Here is an 18,639-nt window from a genome sequence, read left to right on the forward strand (position 1 = left end):
TTCTTTCTCGTCTACCTTTGTGGAGTGTTTCCAGGTAGACTAGATTTTGTTTTTAATGATGTTTCCGCAACAAGAGTAAACAGTTAAAAAATAAACTGGAGGTTTATTTTTTATTATTTAGGTTTATTAAGGAGGTATAATTAACAGGTCAGTAGGGGACCTGCAGTGGAATCCTAGAACATGCAACACACCAAGGAGGAAAGGAGCAGAGAAATGAACAGATGGGACCAAGAGAAAACAAATACCCAGATGGTAGGTTTAAACTCATCCATGTGAATAATTGCTGTAAACAGGCTAAAACCTTCCATTAAGTCAGAAATTGTTAAAATGGATAAGAGAGCAAGACCCATTTATATATTTACAAGAAACACACATTATAAAGGTATAGTCAGGTTGAGAGAAAAAGGATCAAAAAGATGTACCATGCAAACACCAAGCCTAAGAAAGCTGGCATGGTGATGAATGTTAGAGGCAAAGCAGATTTCAAGACAAAGAATATCCAGAGATAAAGAGAGACATTCCATAATGATGAAAGGGTCAATTCTTCAGAGAGACACAATAATCCTAAATGTTTTTGCACCTAGTAATACAAGTATAACAAATTTCAAAATACAGGAAGCAAAAGTAGAATGAATTAAAGGGGAAATAGGCAAAGCCACAGTCAATTGGAGATTTATAACATTCCTCTCTCAGCAATTAATAGAAAAAGTGGACAAAAAAATCAATAATGATATAGAGGATTTGAATTACACTTAAATAGAAACCAAGAAATTTTGGTATGTTAAAATTAAATTATCTGGAAGTTACGTAAAACACTTCATTTCTAGGTGATACTTGATAAGCAATGTCTTATTGTATAAATTTTGACACAGAGATGATCAGAATATGTCTGTAGAGATACATGCAATCAACCAAAAGTTGCTCCCATGTGCCTCTTGGATTGGGAGCCCCGGAGTTATGGAAATATCCCACAGTTGTCATGCTTTTGGATGTCTTGATGCACCAGTGTTGTGAAATATTTCTTGATGTGACATTATAGTATAGGCAGAAACTCTGATCTTTTCCCTTGTAAACTATAAGAAGCAACTAAAACAGCCTCTCAACATTGTTTGAATGATTTCACCTCTTTGGGTCAGACATGCAAGCCTTCTTTAGCCCAATCCAACAGGTTCCTCCAATGTTGCTTGCTGGGCAGGGAGAAAACTTCAGTCTTTTAGGAACAAGGTTGCCAGACTTGGCAAATAGAAATACAGAGTGCCCAGTTAAATTTGAATTTCAGATAACAGATAATTTTTTCACTCTAAGACAAACTTACACTTTTTAGTGTAATTAAATTACTACTCATTATTGATCTGAAACTCAAATTTAACTGGGCATTCTTGTGTCTACTCTACTTAGGAAGGGAAATATGCTCTTCCAATGAGGTTGGTTGAGCTGGATTTAACCAGTTCACAATAAAATACCAAAGTCCAATAAATACCCGCCTTCGGGGTGTTGCCTCCTCCCCTAACCACCAGCTATATTCCTTGTAAAATACAATGGAGCAATAAAAAGATAGGGGCAAACGGTCGCTCTAAAGATCATCTTTTTATTTAAATATTTTGATGATACACATACAAATATAGTCTCCCAAGCAACACATGTAAAAACTAATACAAATCACCCTTTCAGGTACAAAGAAAGCCATTTAGAAACTGTGATTATGCTATATATATACAAGAGACAGGCTAGGTTTTTCAGGCCTGCCCAAGGACGACCTTTAAGACCAAGTTGTGTTTGTTCGGAGTACATAGGTCATATTTACATTTGCACACAGTAGTGATATTCCTGTTGCATACTTGGTAAAATATAACTACTAAGTCTATAATGAAAAAAAAAAAGCAACAATTACTAAGTAGAGAGTTAAAAATTTGGATCATGGAAGAATGACCTTCATCTTGGCCACAGGCTTACGGTGTCTAAAAATATCTGCCTTTTACCCATTAATAGTCAGTAGGAGTAAAAAGTATAAATCTTTTGCACAACACAATTCAAGTCAATAATATTTTAAAAAATACGTACAAAATGAATTTTTAAAGATTCATTTCCCTAGCAAAATATCCTGAAAAATCACGAAATTACATAGTCTTTAAAATTTATGAAAATTATTTTGCTATGGAGAATATTTATATAAATTATTATGGATATGCACAGATACTTTGAAACGTGAAATGGATTATTTTTTCAAGGAGCAATAAAAATACAATCTATTTATTTGTCCAAAACAGCCAAATCACTTTTAAAAAAAAGGGGCGAGGATGTTGTACAAATTCAGGTCAATTATATAATATTTAATACCCCTGTAGGAAGTCATGACCAGCTAGCCAATGACTTTGAGACATAGAATAACATCAGAATTTCAAACTCATAATTATAAAAATTATAGGGTCTTTCAATATTTTTTGCAATTGTAGATAAAAGAGAGTAGCTTCTAAAATTCAGTTGTATTCCACAAATATTGATTTGGCACCCACGTTAGGCAAAGAGGATATACAACAGTGAAACAGGCACATTCTTCCCACAGTGTACATAGTCTAGTAGTTAAGTCAGCTGTACTAAATTAGAAGATAATGTACCCTGAGGGTTTTTTTAATATCATACTATTACTATAAAAAGTAAAGTGATTTTATATTTATAAATTTCTCCCTGGATTATACAACTGCACTTGAGGTGTTCAATATTTTCATGATTACTGAGAGACAAAGGGAAGGTATAATGCTGTTTTTAAAGTCATACAACACACACACACGCACACCCACACACAGAGTCACATGCACACACATAGTTACATGCACAGAAACATACAATGTGTGTGCTTACCATGTCAGTATTGCAAAATTCAGTCAATTTACCACAGACTGAAAGGCCTCTAGTCTTATGGAAAACAAGAAAACAAACTGGTTGCCCAGACTGTGCGTGTAATCTTTGGATGAATGAATGATTGATGATCTGCTAGGTGCAGTAAAGTACGGAGTACAGAACAGCAGGGTTAAAGGTTAACAGGGTGAGCAAAGGAGCCCACTCAACCTCCTGGGGGCTCTCCTGGATGGTGATGAACTGGATACTCTGTGTTCATTTGGTAAATTCTTAGAAGCCCGATTTACTCTATTTAACTTGCTTTGTGAATATTGTTTGGCCATTTGCCACTAAAAGGCAATTAGGACACAGCACGACCACTATACCCTTGGTAAATCCTGGAGCATTTTTGAAGTACACTCCTGGAAGCTGAGACAGTGAGGCCCTTGGTGTGTATGTAATTAAGTAAAATTTTAAGCCCAATGTCTGTGTGCCTCTTACGGCTGTAAGACTCCTGAAGAGCCAGGTCCATTGAAAACATGCAGTCAGTCCCTGCTGGGTAAACTCTGGGTCAGGCTGTGGCTGACTGCTGCTTAGGACGAAGAGTGCTGGACGGTGCTGTGCTTGGAGACTCTGGTGGAAGATGTGGTTACAGTAGAATGAGAATGACCAGACTCCTCTAAACTGAAATTTGGAGGAGGGCCAGTGACTCCAGCTCCAGAAACCACAGTCTTTCTGGCCGTGACAGAGGTTTCAGCAGGAATTTGGAAACCGGACTGCAGAGCGGAAGCAGGTGTTAGCACCCTTTCCGTCACTGTCACGTTCTGGCCTACCGCTACACTGGGCATGGTCAGAGTGGGCTGCACAGCCGGGCTGGGGGCAAGGAAGCTCTCTCGCTCCCTGACCATAACATAATGTGCATCTGGCAGCTGCTGAGTGCCTTCCAGAGGACCAGACACCCCCCCGTTCGGCTGAATTATTCTCTCGGTAACCGTGACATTACCCTCACTAGTATAATGCTGATCTACCAAGGTAGAAGCTGGAGCATACACCCGCTCTGTCACAATCAGGCCCTGTGGATGGCTAGGACCCAGGATCATAGTACTTGGTGGCATGGTGGAGCCTGTGGCATAGGAAGTTTCTTTCAGTATCACATTACCAGGAGGCAATGGATCAGGAAGTGGTCGAGGCACCTTTTGACCCTGCCGAGAAGATACAGACCTTTCAGTGACTACTTCCTGAGTTACTTTCTCTGCATTTGCTTCATGCAAGTGTTCTGGAACTTGAAAGCTACTACCAGAGGAGGAAGCATTCTCTGAATTAACCTTAGTTTGCTCATAGAGTGAATGGGAAGCTGTCTTCACACCTGTTTCTCTCACAGGTTTTGGCTTCTGCTCAATTTGCATATCTATATTTATTTTCCGACCCACACAAACTTCAGCTAGTGTCTTGAATTTAATTCCTAAATCATCTAAGAAGCCATCATCTAGTTCTCCTTCAATAAAACTGCAACAGCCAATGGAACCATGTAGAGATTCAGTTTCTTCCTGAGAATAAACCAGAAGGCAATCTTTGCCCAGGTGAACGTCATCTTCCTCAGTGTAAGAGGCCGCTTTCTAAAACGGAAATAAAAACAGACACATAACTAGTGGCACAACTTCACTTAAAAACAAGACTCTATATTCCTGCTCAAAATGCATAACCTGAGTCTAATTATGAGGATGCATCAGAGAAACATAAACTGAGGGGCATCCTACAACACGACTGACCTGTATTCTTAAAAAATATTAATATTAAATGCATGGGGTCGGCCCCATGGCCTACTGGTTAAGCTCAGTGCGCTCTGCTTTGGTGGCCCAGGTTTGGTTCCCAGGCACAGACCTACACTACTTATTGGTGGCTATGCTGTGGCAGCGTCCCACATACAAAATAGAGGGAGACTGGCACAGATGTTAGCTCAGGGTAAATCTTCCTCAGAAAAAGAGAAAGAAAAAAAATTAATATTGTGAAAAACAAAGAAAGGTGGAGGAGACTGTTTCAGATTAAAGTAAAGTGTCAAGACAACTAAATGGAAAGCAGGACCCTTAATTAGGTCCTGGACAGGAAAAAAAATAGCTATAAAAGACATTATTGTGATAATTGGCTAAACTGAAGGAAGGAATATATGTGCTATTGTTAAATCTCTAAATCTGTTCACTGTAACTGTGGGAATGCAAGAGAATGTGCATGCGTGGATGCGTGGGTGTGCACGCGTGTGGGTGTGAGAGAGAATGGGAAGGCAAACAGCAAATGTGGCAAAATGTTAACATAACAATTGGGTAATCTGGGTAAAGAGTATACAAAAGCTTAAAAATTCCATTATTCTTGCAAATTTTCTGATACATTTGAAACGATTTCTGAATTAAGTTGTGCACACATACATAACCAAGAATGACTGGAACAGGATTAGCATGGAGAAAGAAAACATCAAAATAAAACAAACAGGGCACCAGCATGGAGCTTGGCAGTGAGAGAGAAGAGGGAAAAATGATTTCCCTTGACATGATCTCATCATGTCTCTGTCAAGCTGATCCCCGGGCTGGGCAGGAGATGGTATGAAAGGAGGGTGGAAGGGAGCAGACACTGGGGAAGGGCTCCAGTAACTTGCAACCATTTAGAAGACAGGGGACAGAAATAAACTGGCCTCCACGGAAGCCCACCCCCTACTCGTCTCAAGTGTCCTTCAGATGCCTGACACCCTGACTCTGCCCATCCCCAGGCGGGACACAGGGACCTTGTTCTCAAGAAAGTCACTCAGCCTGCTTCTAGTTCCTGATTCCAGGCAAGAGCTACCTGACTGCATCTCGTCATCTTCCCTCATAATTTTTTGTGAAGCCATGTACTCTCATTCGGAAGAGAGAATTTAAACGGACATAACAGATTGTGTTTTTCAGGTCACACATTCTCTCCCCACCACCAGGCCCAACCCTATCAAGCCTGCTCCTGCACAGGGATTATACTTTCTGACCCACTCATATCTGGTTTAGTCATGTGACTCACTCTGGCCAATGAAATGGGAGTGAGGAAAGGCAGCGTCTCTAGGAGACACTGCCTGGTTCTGCAGTGCTGTTCCCTGTGGCCCAAGGACAGCAGCTTTCCAGGCACAATCTGCTCCCTTGACATGACATTCGCCTTGGAATGCAGATGACATGGAGCAGAGCCGCATGCATCAAGTGGTCAAAATATGAATGGAAGTGAGAAATAAGCCTTTGTGAGAAGTAAGACTGTGGAGTCATTTATTATTTCCACTGACTGACTCGGTGGGTCACGTCTCTTCCTCATTGCCTGGAAGCATTCTTTTAAAAAAAACAAAGTCCCATTTGGATCCAAGGCAATCATTACCCTAATAATACCATATTCATATATAAATTTTTTTTCCCCTATACATAAAAACAAATCCTTACCTCAGTGAAATAATTTCTTAAGAACTCATCACTCAGGGCCACGGCAGCTGCTTCAGCTCCGGTCATGTCTCTGGAAGCCCCTATGGTTCTTGTGGTCGTAATGGTTTCGGAGTCTATGACTCTTGTTAACCCGGTAACCTGGGGGGGGTCAACAGAAATAAGGCGTCTGCGTTCCTTCCATCTTCCGTCCACCTCATGCCCTTTGGTATAGGAAGAAGAGCTACTTCCTTTGGTGATGGTCTTGGTTGTTACACCTCCTACTCCATTGCTTACATGCACTCCGTGATCTGCCGCCACAAATGAGGACACCACCTGTGAGAGCAAATACAGTTGAGAACCGAGTCAGAAGGATGGAGCGTCAGGATGGGTGGTAGAAGGATCTGAGCTAAGTGGGCATATGAAGGGAATAAGCTGTCTACACAGAGGCAAATCAGGAAAAATATTTTGGGTTGAATAACTTCCATTTGAGTCTTCTGAAGATCCCTATTCTACCTTCTTGTTTTGTTAGCTGATTATAACAAAAGGAAAAGACAAAAATGATTTAAATATGGTCTCAGTTCATTTGCTCTATTGGCACCAATGGCATTTCAACTTTCCTCTAGTTTGATGCATCTTCTCCAGTTATTAAATCTTTATTTTGTTTTTCTAGGTGGACACATAGAGGCCCCAAATAAAGACTATATCTCCAAGCCTCCACTGCTTCTAGGTCTAGCCAGATGACTAAGTTCTGCTTAATTTAATTTCAAGAAGAAATGGTGTATTCAACTTCTGGGAAGTGTTCTTCAAAAGCATTCCTTCACTTTTCTCCTATCTGCTGGTTGGAATGTGGGGATACTAGCTAGTGTCCGGTCCATTAGGACAGTGTGGGAATGAAACTCATCCATGCAGGAATAGCAAGAAAGGAGGAACCAGGGGTCATGTTGTGGAGACATCATCACATTGGTCCTGGATGGCCCAGGTTTATACTTAAGCCACCGTTATGCTGAGTTCTCTGACACCTGATGCTAAATCATATCCTATTAGACATGGTGCTCACTGTGGATGCTGATGAGACACCCAGTGTGGAGATGCAATAGAGAGAAAATGGGAGAGGGCTATTAAGTAGATAGGAGAGGGGATTTTGCAACGTTTTACAACTGTTATGAGGTTGTAGGCACACCTCTGCCAACCCTATGTATCGAGGAGAATGGCAATGGAAAAGCATCTAGTTGAGAAAGGTTGCCCATTTAATATTGGGAGCAAAATTTCTATCCTAAATCCCTACACACTTTTGCTCTCTCTCACCTTTGTTGTGCTTTCTCTGTGTTACTACTTGACCTTTTTCTTCCATTCTCTGTAACACAGGACCTGTCACAGTAGAGCAAAGCCACTTCAGCTCTGCCCTGGCAACAAACACAAACTATACTGTCCTTCAAACCCTTTGTTTAACAAAGGCATATCCATGAAATCTGTAATGACCATTTTACTCTCTCATGACGAAAAACGTTAGAAACACTTCCCAAGGCCCCTTTAACTCAGAGAAGAAGACAAGTTACATCAATATGTGATTATCTGACCTTGTCTTCAGGTGGCGCCCCTTCATTATTCCAAGGATGCAGCATCTCTATAGTGCCGGGGATGGGCGTGAAGCCTTTGGCGCCCTCTCCACAATGGCACATCAGCAGTAAAAGCGGTACAACTGGACAGAGACAAAATTGGGTGCAGAGGAGGTTAGTTCTGACATATTTCTAAATTCATATTGCGTAATTTTGCAATGTGTGTATCTCTTCCTGGAGTTCAGTCTTTGCTTATTTGCAGCCCTATTTTTCTGTTTTTCTTTTCTTCCCCTGATCCAACCTCATCAAGCTTGTTTTGGGTGAGTTATACCAAAGCCTGAAGGCAGGATGAGGGAGTCTCACAGATTCAGAGACCACGTTCATCACGGAGGCTGTCTCTGGTTACCGAATGGAACACCAAGACTGGATTCAATAGTATCCAAATCATCAAAACCAACTTCAAGACTTAAATTTTCTTTTAAATCACTTTAATTTTTAATATGAGAAAATTCACTATCTAAAAAATATTTATATATGTGTTAAAAAAAATCAAAAGCTCCTAAGGGTAGGAAAATGTTAATATATTCAAATATTCTAGAACATTGGAACTTCTATTAATACTTTACCACTTCACCCTACAATGGAATTTAGCACAGGGCAGGACTCGCTGAGGTTCCAATTAACCTTTGAATTACCTAAATACTATTTTCTAAAGCGCTTCTACCTTAAAAACCCTTAGAATATATATATAACATTTCATCTAGGATTCAATCAAATTTCAAAACTCCCTCCTTAAATTTTATTCTACCTCTAGGAGGAAGTGAAGGCCCATGCTGGCCCCGTGATCAGTGTAGTAAAGAATCAACTACACCTGCAGCAATCCACCCCAAACTAGCTTTCATGGCCACTCCCATTTGGCAGCATCCAGTGATGAACTGACTACCCCCTAGATTCCTTTTTATGTAAAACAGTTGACAGCACCTACTGTCAGCGATAAAAAGATTGAAATCAGCTAGGGGCAATTAAACAATTTCAACAAATTCAACAAATACTTATCAAATGTCTGCATGTGCCAAAAGCCATATTAGGCCCCGGGGAATATGAGATGAGAAGGCAGTGCAAGGAATCCCCGGGTAAAAGATTTGGTCCCAGCTCCAGCACCTACTTCCCGAAAACTTGGTAAGCTGAGACAAGTCATTTACCATCATGTGTCTGTACTTCACCCTTAAAATAGAGATGACGGTGGAAAAGTACACTGCAAACTGTTGAGTGCTGTGCATTCAATGGCACATCTACTAATGGCTTTGACAAGCTCCTCCTCTGTCTTTGCAATAGCTGAGTCCTCTGCCCATGTTCAGTGGTCAAGTGGAGTGGTATTCCACATGACCCCAGGCTGCAATTCTTGGTTCTTTCATGAAAGGAAACCCCAGGTCTTTGGAGGGCATGCAGGGAAGGCAGGTGGTTGTCGGTGTTGGGGAGCAAAGCGCTCAGAGGGTCTGTCTATTGTTGGAGCTGGTGAAGGGCCAAGTCAAGAAGAGGGTATCGGGAGGTGGAGCTCTGACACGGTGAGTGTGCAAAGCAAGGAACCATGGGGATAAGCTGAGTTTTTAAAATAACCTTGTATCCATAACCCAAATTCTTGCAACAAAAATCTTTTCTGAGCCTCCTATGTGCAAGGCACTGTTCTTGGCACTGGGCAGTGAAGAAGAGACAACATCCCTCCATCACAGAGCTATCAAACTGGGGACACCAACAAGGTTTCTGTTACAAGGGTGTTGAAGAGTATGCCTAACAACCTTGGTTATTTTAATCAGCAAATGATTCATTTTTATAAAACAAAATTCTGAAGAGTGCTACAATAACTTTTGGTGAATTTATCACTGATCAATGATTATTCCCCTATTCACCCTCAAAAGTGTTCTAGTGTAGTTAAAGAATAACTCTAAAGAAATCCATGACCACTACACTAACACAGCACGAGTAGTAAGTTATGACTCTAACGAGTAACAAGTAAGTTACTAAAAGAGCCAAAGAGTGGCTTTTAAGACACTTACGTAGCAAGAGCAGAAGAGCAAAAATTATTAGCGCGATTGCCGCGGGTCCCAGGCCAACATAGGAGTCATGCAGTGCTTCTACACAACCACCGCCATCCAGACAATTGCAAACCGTGAGATCAAGGGTCTGCTTCTCAGGGCAAGTGAAGCCCTGACGATCTGAAATCAGGAACTGAATTTCACTTCTCCCAAGCTTTCGTTCGCTTTGTTGCAGTAACACACTGGTACCTAGGAGGGCAGGAGGCAAAAGGAAATAAAAATGAGCAATTACCATGGAAGGGGTGAGATTAAGTTACAGAAACATTCTTTAATTGCTAATAATCTTTAGCTCCAGTTAGTTTTATTCTTCCTCAACTTCTCTATTGAATTCACACTAGGTGCTTCACAAAGTTAGTGCAGACACTCCAAATAGGCAGGTTAATAGCAAAGGATTGGATTTGTACACACCTTACTTTTATGATTAATTTTAGCAAATACGTGTGGTCTACCAAATGCTAGGAACTGTTCCATGTACTGGGAATAGAGTGACAAACAAGTGGTGAGTTAAGTGACATTTCCGATGAATGGTCTTTATTTTACCATTTCTTTAAAAAACTTTATTAGGGCAATTTTCAAACAGACAGTAATAGAGAGAAGAGCACAATTAACCCCCATGGTATCCATTTCCAGGTTTAGTAATTTTCAACAATGGGCCAATCTTGTTTCATTTAGTCCCCTCCTTTTTGTTCCCAACACTGTATACTCAACATTTTGAGAAATTTCAAATCTACAGAAAAGTTGAAAGAATATTACAATGAATATGATATACCCTTCACAAATTGTTTACATTTTATAACAATACTTTCTCTCTCTACACACACGTTTTTTTCCCTGAACTCTTTCAAGTTGCAGATATCATGACATTCTTCAGCATATACCTTCTAAGACCAAAGGACATCAGCCCTCTTTAGAAATTTATTATTGATATACTACTATCTAATATATAACCCATATTCAAACTTTTCAATTGTAGTAATAAAGTCCTATATAGTTCTCTGTTTTTCTCTGTTTTCTTTTTTGATCCTGGATCCAATCAAGGATTAGGCAATTGCATTTAGTTGTCATCCTAGTTTCTGTTAATAATCTAGAACAGTCCTAATCTCCTTTTTGGCCTTTCAGGACCTTCATGTTTTTGGAGGCCACTTATTTCAAAGAATGCTCCAGTTTGAATTTGTCTGATTGTTTCCTCATGATTGGATTCAGGTTATACATTTTTGGCAAGAATATTACACAGGAAGCGTTGTGTGAATGACCTTTCATCTTACTTTTTTTTAAATGTGACTGATGATTATTTCTAAATTTTTCCTTCACATGAATAAAAATAATGACCAGTTTTCATATGAGTAAAAACAATCACTTAGAATAGTTGAAACATTATCTGATACATGTATAACATTAAAAAATAATTTGCCTTCAAGACATGTAAAGACGGATAAATATAAAGATAAAAATGAAGTGTTTTGGGTTTTTGCTTTTATTTATTTTTGGAGTTAAAAGACAGCCTCTTCTCATTTTAAGGTCCAAGTTTTGTGGAATTTCATCTGCACAGCTAGAAATATACTTATTAAATCATCCTGAAAGCTTTGGAGATGTGAGGAAAGCACCTAATCATTCACTTAAGAAATATGAGCTCATAAAAAAAATCCAGGAAAACATGGCCTGGAAGGATATGACTAAATTAACGATTGGTTCTGAGGGGGTAGGTGGGAGGGGATGAAGGACACAGCGGGACTTGTACTTTATCATAAAAAAAGAGGATGACAAATATTCTTTTGTTAACATTCTTTTAATTCTAGGTAGTAGGTACAAGGGTGTCCACCTTATTGGTCTCTGTATTTTAAAATTTTCCCCAATAAATACAGATAGGACTATTTATTATCATGACAGTTGGCCAATCACCTTATTACGTAACCAAAGAGAAAAAAGCCTGGCTTACAGAATCTTCCCTCTAAAGTGCCTAGATAAATGAAGTATAATCTCAGTGACCTCCTGTTATAACACTCGAACATGTATATCTTTAAGAGTGTTTTGTTTCTAAGACTATGAAAAATTCAAGAACCTATCAAATTCCAACCCCTTTATCTTTAGATAGGAAATCCATTTGTGTGTCTGGAGAGGCAGCACAGCATAAAGGCAGAGACTCCAGAGCTAGTCTAGTTGGGCCCAAATCCCGGCCCCAGCTCCTAACAAGCTGTGACCTTGAGAATACTAGTCAAACTCGGTTTCCTCATCTATATAATGTTGACCACAGCAGGGCCAAACTTCTAGGGTTGTTAATATCACTCAAGTGCTGAGAACAGTGCCTGGCATCTCCCAAACTCACGTGTTTCTTAGATAAAATAAAAAAGTCTTGGAATCCCAGCAAGTTCAATGCAAAACACATTCACATATCTTAGGCAAAGAAAGGCAAACTACACTCCAGCGTTCAGCTGAGGCGGGAGTCCCAGGCCTCTGTGAGTCCAGAAGGAGATACCATGAGCCAGGAGACCAACCACTGTTCAAGTTTTGATGCCTGTGACTTAATTACCATAAGAAGAATCATCTGGATGTCTGCCCCCCCAGGGCTCATGCTAGCTGAAAACTTGATCTGGAGTAACCTCAATTAATCAGGACGGTGACTGTCATCCTTAGTGGAGAGAAAATCTGAGTTAACTGAGGGTATAGCTGTCTTCTTCAAGTAAGTACACAAACCCTAAGAAGACTTTGAATTAAGTATAGAAATGTTTAAGCAAATTAAAGACACAGTTTGAATATTTTTGTAAAGAATTTATTTGTATTTGTTGTGTTTATATATTTGTCATATTTTTAGGAAAATTAGCCCTATTAATATGACAGCTTTGTAGCTCCAATTTAACACACGTATAGGCAAACCTGAGAGATCTTGTAGGTTTGGTTCCAAACCACTGCAATAAAGTGAGTCACAAGAATGTTTTTGTGTCCCAGTGCATATAAAAGTTATGTTTACACTATACTGTAGTCTGTTAAGTTTGCAACAGCATTATGTCTAAAAAACAATGTACATATCTTAATTAAAAAATACTTTATTGCTGGGGGCTGGCCCGGTGGTGCAGCGGTTAAGTGTGCATGTTCTGCTTCAGCAGCCCAGGGTTTGCTGGTTTGGATCCCAGGTGTGGACATGGCACCACTTGGCAAGCCATGCTGTGGCAGGCATCCCACACTATAAAGTAGAGCAAGATGGGCATGGATGCTAGCTCAGGGCCAGTCTTCCTCAGCAAAAAAGAGGAAGATTGGCAGCAGATGTTAGCTCTGTGCTAATCTTCCTCAAAAAAAAAAAAAAAAGAAAACTTTATTGCTAAAAAATGCTAACCATCAGTGAGTAGCCTTCAGTGAGCAGCAATCTTTCTGCTGGTGAAGGGTCTTGCCTCAGTGTTGATGGCTGCTGACTGATCCGCGTGGTGGTTGCGGGAGGTTAGGGTGGCTGTGGCAATTTCTTAAAATAAGACAACAATGAAGTTTGCCACATCAATTGACCCTTTCATGAATGATTTCTCTGCAGCATGCGATGCTGTTTGATAGCATTTTCCCCACAGAACTTCTTTCAAAATTGGAGTCAGTCCTCTCCAACCCGGCTGCTCCTTTATCAACGAAGTTTACGTAACAGTCCAAATCCTTTGTTGTCATTTCAACAGTCTTCACAGCATCTTCACCAAGAAAAGATGCCATCGCAAGAAACCACTTTCTTTGCTCATCCATAAGAAGCAACTCCTCATCCGTTCAAGTTTTATCATGAGATCACAGCAATTTAGTCACATCTCCGGGCTCCATTTCTAATTCTAGCTCTCTTCCTATTCCCACTACATCTGCAGTTACCTCCTGCATTGAAGTCTTGAATCCCTCAAAGTCATCCAGGAGGATTGGAATCCAATTCTTCGAAACTCCTGTTAATGCTGATATTTTGACCTCTTCCCATGAATCACAAACGTTCTTCATGGCACCTGGAATGATGAATCCTTCCCAGGTTCAATTTACTTTGCCCAGATCCATCGGAGGAATCACTACGTATGGCAGCTATATCCTTATGCAATGTGCTTCTTAAATAGTAAGACTCGAAAGTCGAAATTATTCCTTGATTCATGGGCTGCAGAATGGACGTTGTGTTGGCAGGCATGAAAACAACATTAATCTCGTACATCTCCATCAGAACTCTTGGATGACCAGGTGCGTTGTCCATGAGCAGTAACATTTTGAAAGGAATTTTTTTTCTGAGGGGTAAGTCTCAACAGTGGGCTTAAAATATTCAGTAAACCATGTTGTAAACAGATGTGCTTTGTTGTTCCATTTACAGAGCACAGAGTAGATTTAGACTGGTTTCAATTTAAAGTCACAAGCTGCATTAGCCCTGACAAGAGAATCAGTCTGTCCTTTGAAGCCAGGCAAGGACTTCCTCTCTAGCTGTTAAAGTCCTAGATGGCATCTTCTTCCACTATAAGGTTGTTTTGTCTACATTGCAAATCTGTTTTTTAGTGTAGCCACCTTCATTACCGATCTTAGCTAGATCTTCTGGCTAAGTTGCTGCAGCTTCTACATCGGCACTTCCTACTTCTCCTTGTACTTTCACGTTATGGAGACGGCTTCCTTCCTAAACCTGCATGAATCACCTTCCGCTACTTCAAACTTTTTTCCTGCAGCGTCCTCACCTCTCTCAGCCTTCACAGAATTGGAGAGAGTTAGGGCCTTGCTCTAGCTTAGGCTTCGGCTGAAGGGAGTGTTGTGGCTGGTTTGATCTTCTATCCAGACCACTAAAACTTTCTCCAGATCAGCAATAAGGCTGTTTAGCTTTCTTATCACTCGTGTGTTGACTGCAGTAGCACTTTTCATTTCCTTCAAGAACTTTTCCATTGCATTCATAACTTGGCTAACTGTTTGGTGCAAGACACCTAGCTTTTGGCCTATCTCGGCTTTCAACACGCCTTCCTTACTAAGCTTAATCATTTCTAGCTTTTCATTTAAAGTGAGAGAAGTGTGACTCTTCCTCTCACTGGAACACTTAGAGTCTGCTGGAAGATTATTAATTGACCTAATTGCGATATGGTTGTGTCTCAGGGAATAGAGAGAGAGATGGGGGAATGGCCGGTCAGTGGAGCAGTCAGAACACACAAATTTACCGATTAAGTTCACTGTCAAAATTTTATGGGCGTGGTTCACGGCTCTCCAAAACAATGACAATAGTAACATCGAAGATGACTGATCACCATAACAAATATAGTAATAATGAAAAAGTTTGAAATATTGCGAGAATTACCAAAATGTGACACAGAAACATGAAGTGAGCAAATGCTCTTGGAAAAATGGCGCTGACAGACTTGCTTGAGGGTTGCCACGAACCTTAAATTTGTATAAAATGTAATTATCTGCAAAGCGTAGTAAAGTGAAGCACAATAAAACGGTATGCCCATAACTGTGTTACTGAGTTAGACCTGTGGTTTTAGGTTGAAATATCACTGGTTTGTTTGGTATTGGACCACCGAGGAGAATTTCAGGGTCAATGCACTTCTAAGTTAACTTCACAGGAATTTTGGAGTACAGAGATCATGGGAAGGTTTTCTTTATTAATTCAGATCACTGAAATACACAAAAAGGAAACAATATACTAAACTTACGAATATAGCTTGAAATGTTGAAGGTGTTTAATTTGTAAATTGGACGAAACATCATTCAAAGCCTCTTTAAAATGACTGCAAAAATTGGTTAGACTTAAAATAACAATAAACTTGCAAACTAAGAAAAACTTGGGTATTATATTTGAAACTTTTATGAAATGAACACTAATTGTTTAGAGCAAAATAATCTTCTGGATAAGTTTTTCTGCATTCAAAAACTACCGTGAAGGGAACCCAAAAGCTCATGTCAACAAGGGGGATATGTCCAAGATATGGATATATACACATGGCCATCTGGCATGGGGGGGCCAGTAACTGACACTTCGTTGCGTTGTGTCCCTCACTTATGAGCTTTGTGACTTTGAACAAGCTACTTAACTCTGGGTAAGCCAAAGTTTCCTCAGCTGTAATGAGAAAATAATGTTATTGGATAAGGATTAAATGCAATGATGCATAAGAAGTGCCAGCAGAGTGCCTGGCACATGGTGAGTGATCAATAAATGTTATTTTTAATGAAATTTTTACCATATGTCAAGATTTTTAGATGGCACCTACTCTGATTGCGGTGCTTAGACAGGCAAGGTACTCCTAAACTCACAAGATGAAACAGCTACTTTAAGAACAATTTAGAGAATATCCAGCTATCTCTAAGACATTAGGCCATTTTTCTTCTCTCCTTTTCCGTTACTCCAAATGGGTTATTTATTATAGGCAGATAAAAGACAGTCCGCCTGATGGTCAGAATTTAATTTTATAAACTCCTTTAAAAAACTGTATTGGAAATACACTTTATGAAAAAAAAAAACCACAGCCTGTATTACGAAGATTTTAGATTTCTAACAGTTTAATATTTAAATATGTAGTCCAATGATTTTTCTTACTTTCTTGGTGTACGATCTTCCATCTTTCTGCCATTCCAGCTGGTGTGTCAATGATGGAGAAACTGAAAGGCCAGCTGTATGGGTATCCATCCAGGTCCTGTGCAGTCACGTTCACATGCTGCACGTCGTCACAGACAGTCTGCACTGGGTTGATCAGTGTGGGGCAATTGTCATTGATGTCTTCAACTGTGATAACAATGGTGCCAGTGATGGTTTTTCTGGGATAATCTTAAAAATAGGAAAGAAACAATTCATATATTCTGGTGATATTGCTGACAATGCACATAGTTCGAATCCTCTTGCCAATCTGGTAAAGAGAAGGTGCTAACAAATTAGGACATTCCGTATCCTACATATGTTTTCATATTTGGATCAAGTAATCTCTTTTAATGCACTAAGTAGAAATGTCAAGGCTTATCTGTTGGAGAGATTTGGTTTTTCTACAAGATCAAAACTTTGGTGTTGGAAAATAAAATCTAAATACACGTAACCAAGAAACATATCTACTTAATAACTTACCTTCCGATATAGCCACAATCTTAGCTGTGTATGTACCATTGTGGACATATCTGGATTCAAAATCAGGAATTTTTACAAGTCTAATTTCAGATGTGACAGAATTCACAGAGATCCAATTGTCTATATCTTCGAATTTGGCATATCTGTTATAAAACAAACAAAATTAATTTTGGATTCTGGATAAATTGAGAATCTCTAATATCTACAACTCTTTCCAGCTTACTTTTTGCTTCATCATAAACGTTCTTGTTACAGGCCTTAGTGGGGAATGTTTTAAATTTCTTGAAACTATCCTAAAAGTCCCTCCCTTTACTGTATATTACACTTCAGTTGGAACTTTCCTTATTTCTCTAACATACCCAAGACATAAATGCAAAGGCCACATCCCCCTCTAACCCAGGACATTTGCCAGTTGCTCTGCAGTCTGTCCCACAGCTGTTGATCTAGTCTCTCTCAAATCTGGGCCAAACCTTTGGAGAAGAACTTAGTTACCCAACAAGAACTGGTGGAGAAAAGTAGTCTTACATTCTATGGTTTATTGACATATTATCAATATTTTAAAATATCAGTTTTACAAATCAATGAATGCCTTAAATGAAAGTACTTTAAAATTTTGGGGGTAATGTTGATTGTTAGGAGCAATAGGCTTCTTTCGGGTAGAAACAGTTAAAACTGAAAACAGTGCTGATAAAGTGAGTAAAGGAGAGCTAGTGTGGAAAGAGACAGCTTTCGGAGGGCAAGGAGAATGTTCACATTATGTCTCCAGAAATGTATGTAATTTAATACCATTGAGTTTAAAATATAACCCAATACAAATATAGACCAAATATATGAGTATCTTGGTTCAGTCAAATTGATAATTTATTTTCTACAAAGTGTTGGTTTAGGCACACAGGAATGAGTGGCTAATTTATAGCAATAATTATTTATACCGCTATTGTAAAAAATTCCAATTATACACTTGAACTAAATTCTTCTGCCTTTTAATATTTCTATGAGGAAATAATACATTTGGATCTTCACAAGTATGTCTGAATTTCATGTCTGGAATTTTAAAGCTTGGACTTGGTTGCCATCAGTGGTTTCCCACATTCATACCTATAATAAAGGCAGAGTCATAGTAATAACGATCACATTTCACAATGGAAATGTTTTCTGCAATCTCATTTATGGAATTTTCTAACTGTTCTTCTCTATTGTGAAAATCAGACATCATCAAAGTAAGACGGCAGCTCACGTTATGTCAAATATCCATAAACAACTGATACATATGAATAATCAGTAAAATAGTAAATTATGAAAAAGTTAAGGGAATAATTCTTCTGTTGTCCTTATCAGCATTTGTAAATACCAACACTAATTACTTAGGTGAACAATGGAAAATAATTTAACTTAGCTGTATCTCTCATTCTTTTTCTGTAAAATAGTAGGATCTAATTGATCTTTCTCAATCTAAAGCTCTATAATTATATGCTAAAGAATAAAAGAAAATACTTTGAGAAATAAAGAAGCATGGTTCATTGTTTTTCCAGGCAAAATATATCTTTTGAAATATTCATAGCTCTTAACAAAAACAGCAGCCAAGGGGCCGGCCCCGTGGTGTAGTGGTTAAGTTTGGCATGCTCTGCTTCGGCAGCCTGGGTTTGCAGGTTCGGATCCTGTGCACAGACCTACACCACTCATCAGCCGCACTGTGTCGGCAACCCATATAC

General features: G+C 39.3%; 1 protein-coding gene across 2 annotated transcripts in view; it reads right to left on the bottom strand.

Moving 5' to 3' along the window:
* Positions 1-1,567: 1,567 nt before the first annotated feature.
* DSG2 (desmoglein 2) overlaps positions 1,568-18,639 on the bottom strand; it is a 47,942-nt gene continuing 30,870 nt past the window's right edge. For both annotated transcript variants that reach the window (XM_014845358.3, XM_070513260.1), the window contains exons 10-15: positions 16,928-17,070; positions 16,409-16,636; positions 9,868-10,095; positions 7,835-7,956; positions 6,279-6,590; positions 1,568-4,451 (exon numbers count right to left, since the gene is read on the bottom strand). In XM_014845358.3, the coding sequence (XP_014700844.3) occupies positions 3,429-4,451; positions 6,279-6,590; positions 7,835-7,956; positions 9,868-10,095; positions 16,409-16,636; positions 16,928-17,070 (2,056 nt within the window). In that variant the 3' untranslated portion in view covers positions 1,568-3,428. The remainder of the gene's footprint in view (positions 4,452-6,278; positions 6,591-7,834; positions 7,957-9,867; positions 10,096-16,408; positions 16,637-16,927; positions 17,071-18,639) is intronic.

Source organism: Equus asinus, chromosome 7, assembly GCF_041296235.1.
Source record: "Equus asinus isolate D_3611 breed Donkey chromosome 7, EquAss-T2T_v2, whole genome shotgun sequence".
In the NCBI taxonomy this organism is placed as follows: Eukaryota; Metazoa; Chordata; class Mammalia; order Perissodactyla; family Equidae; genus Equus; species Equus asinus.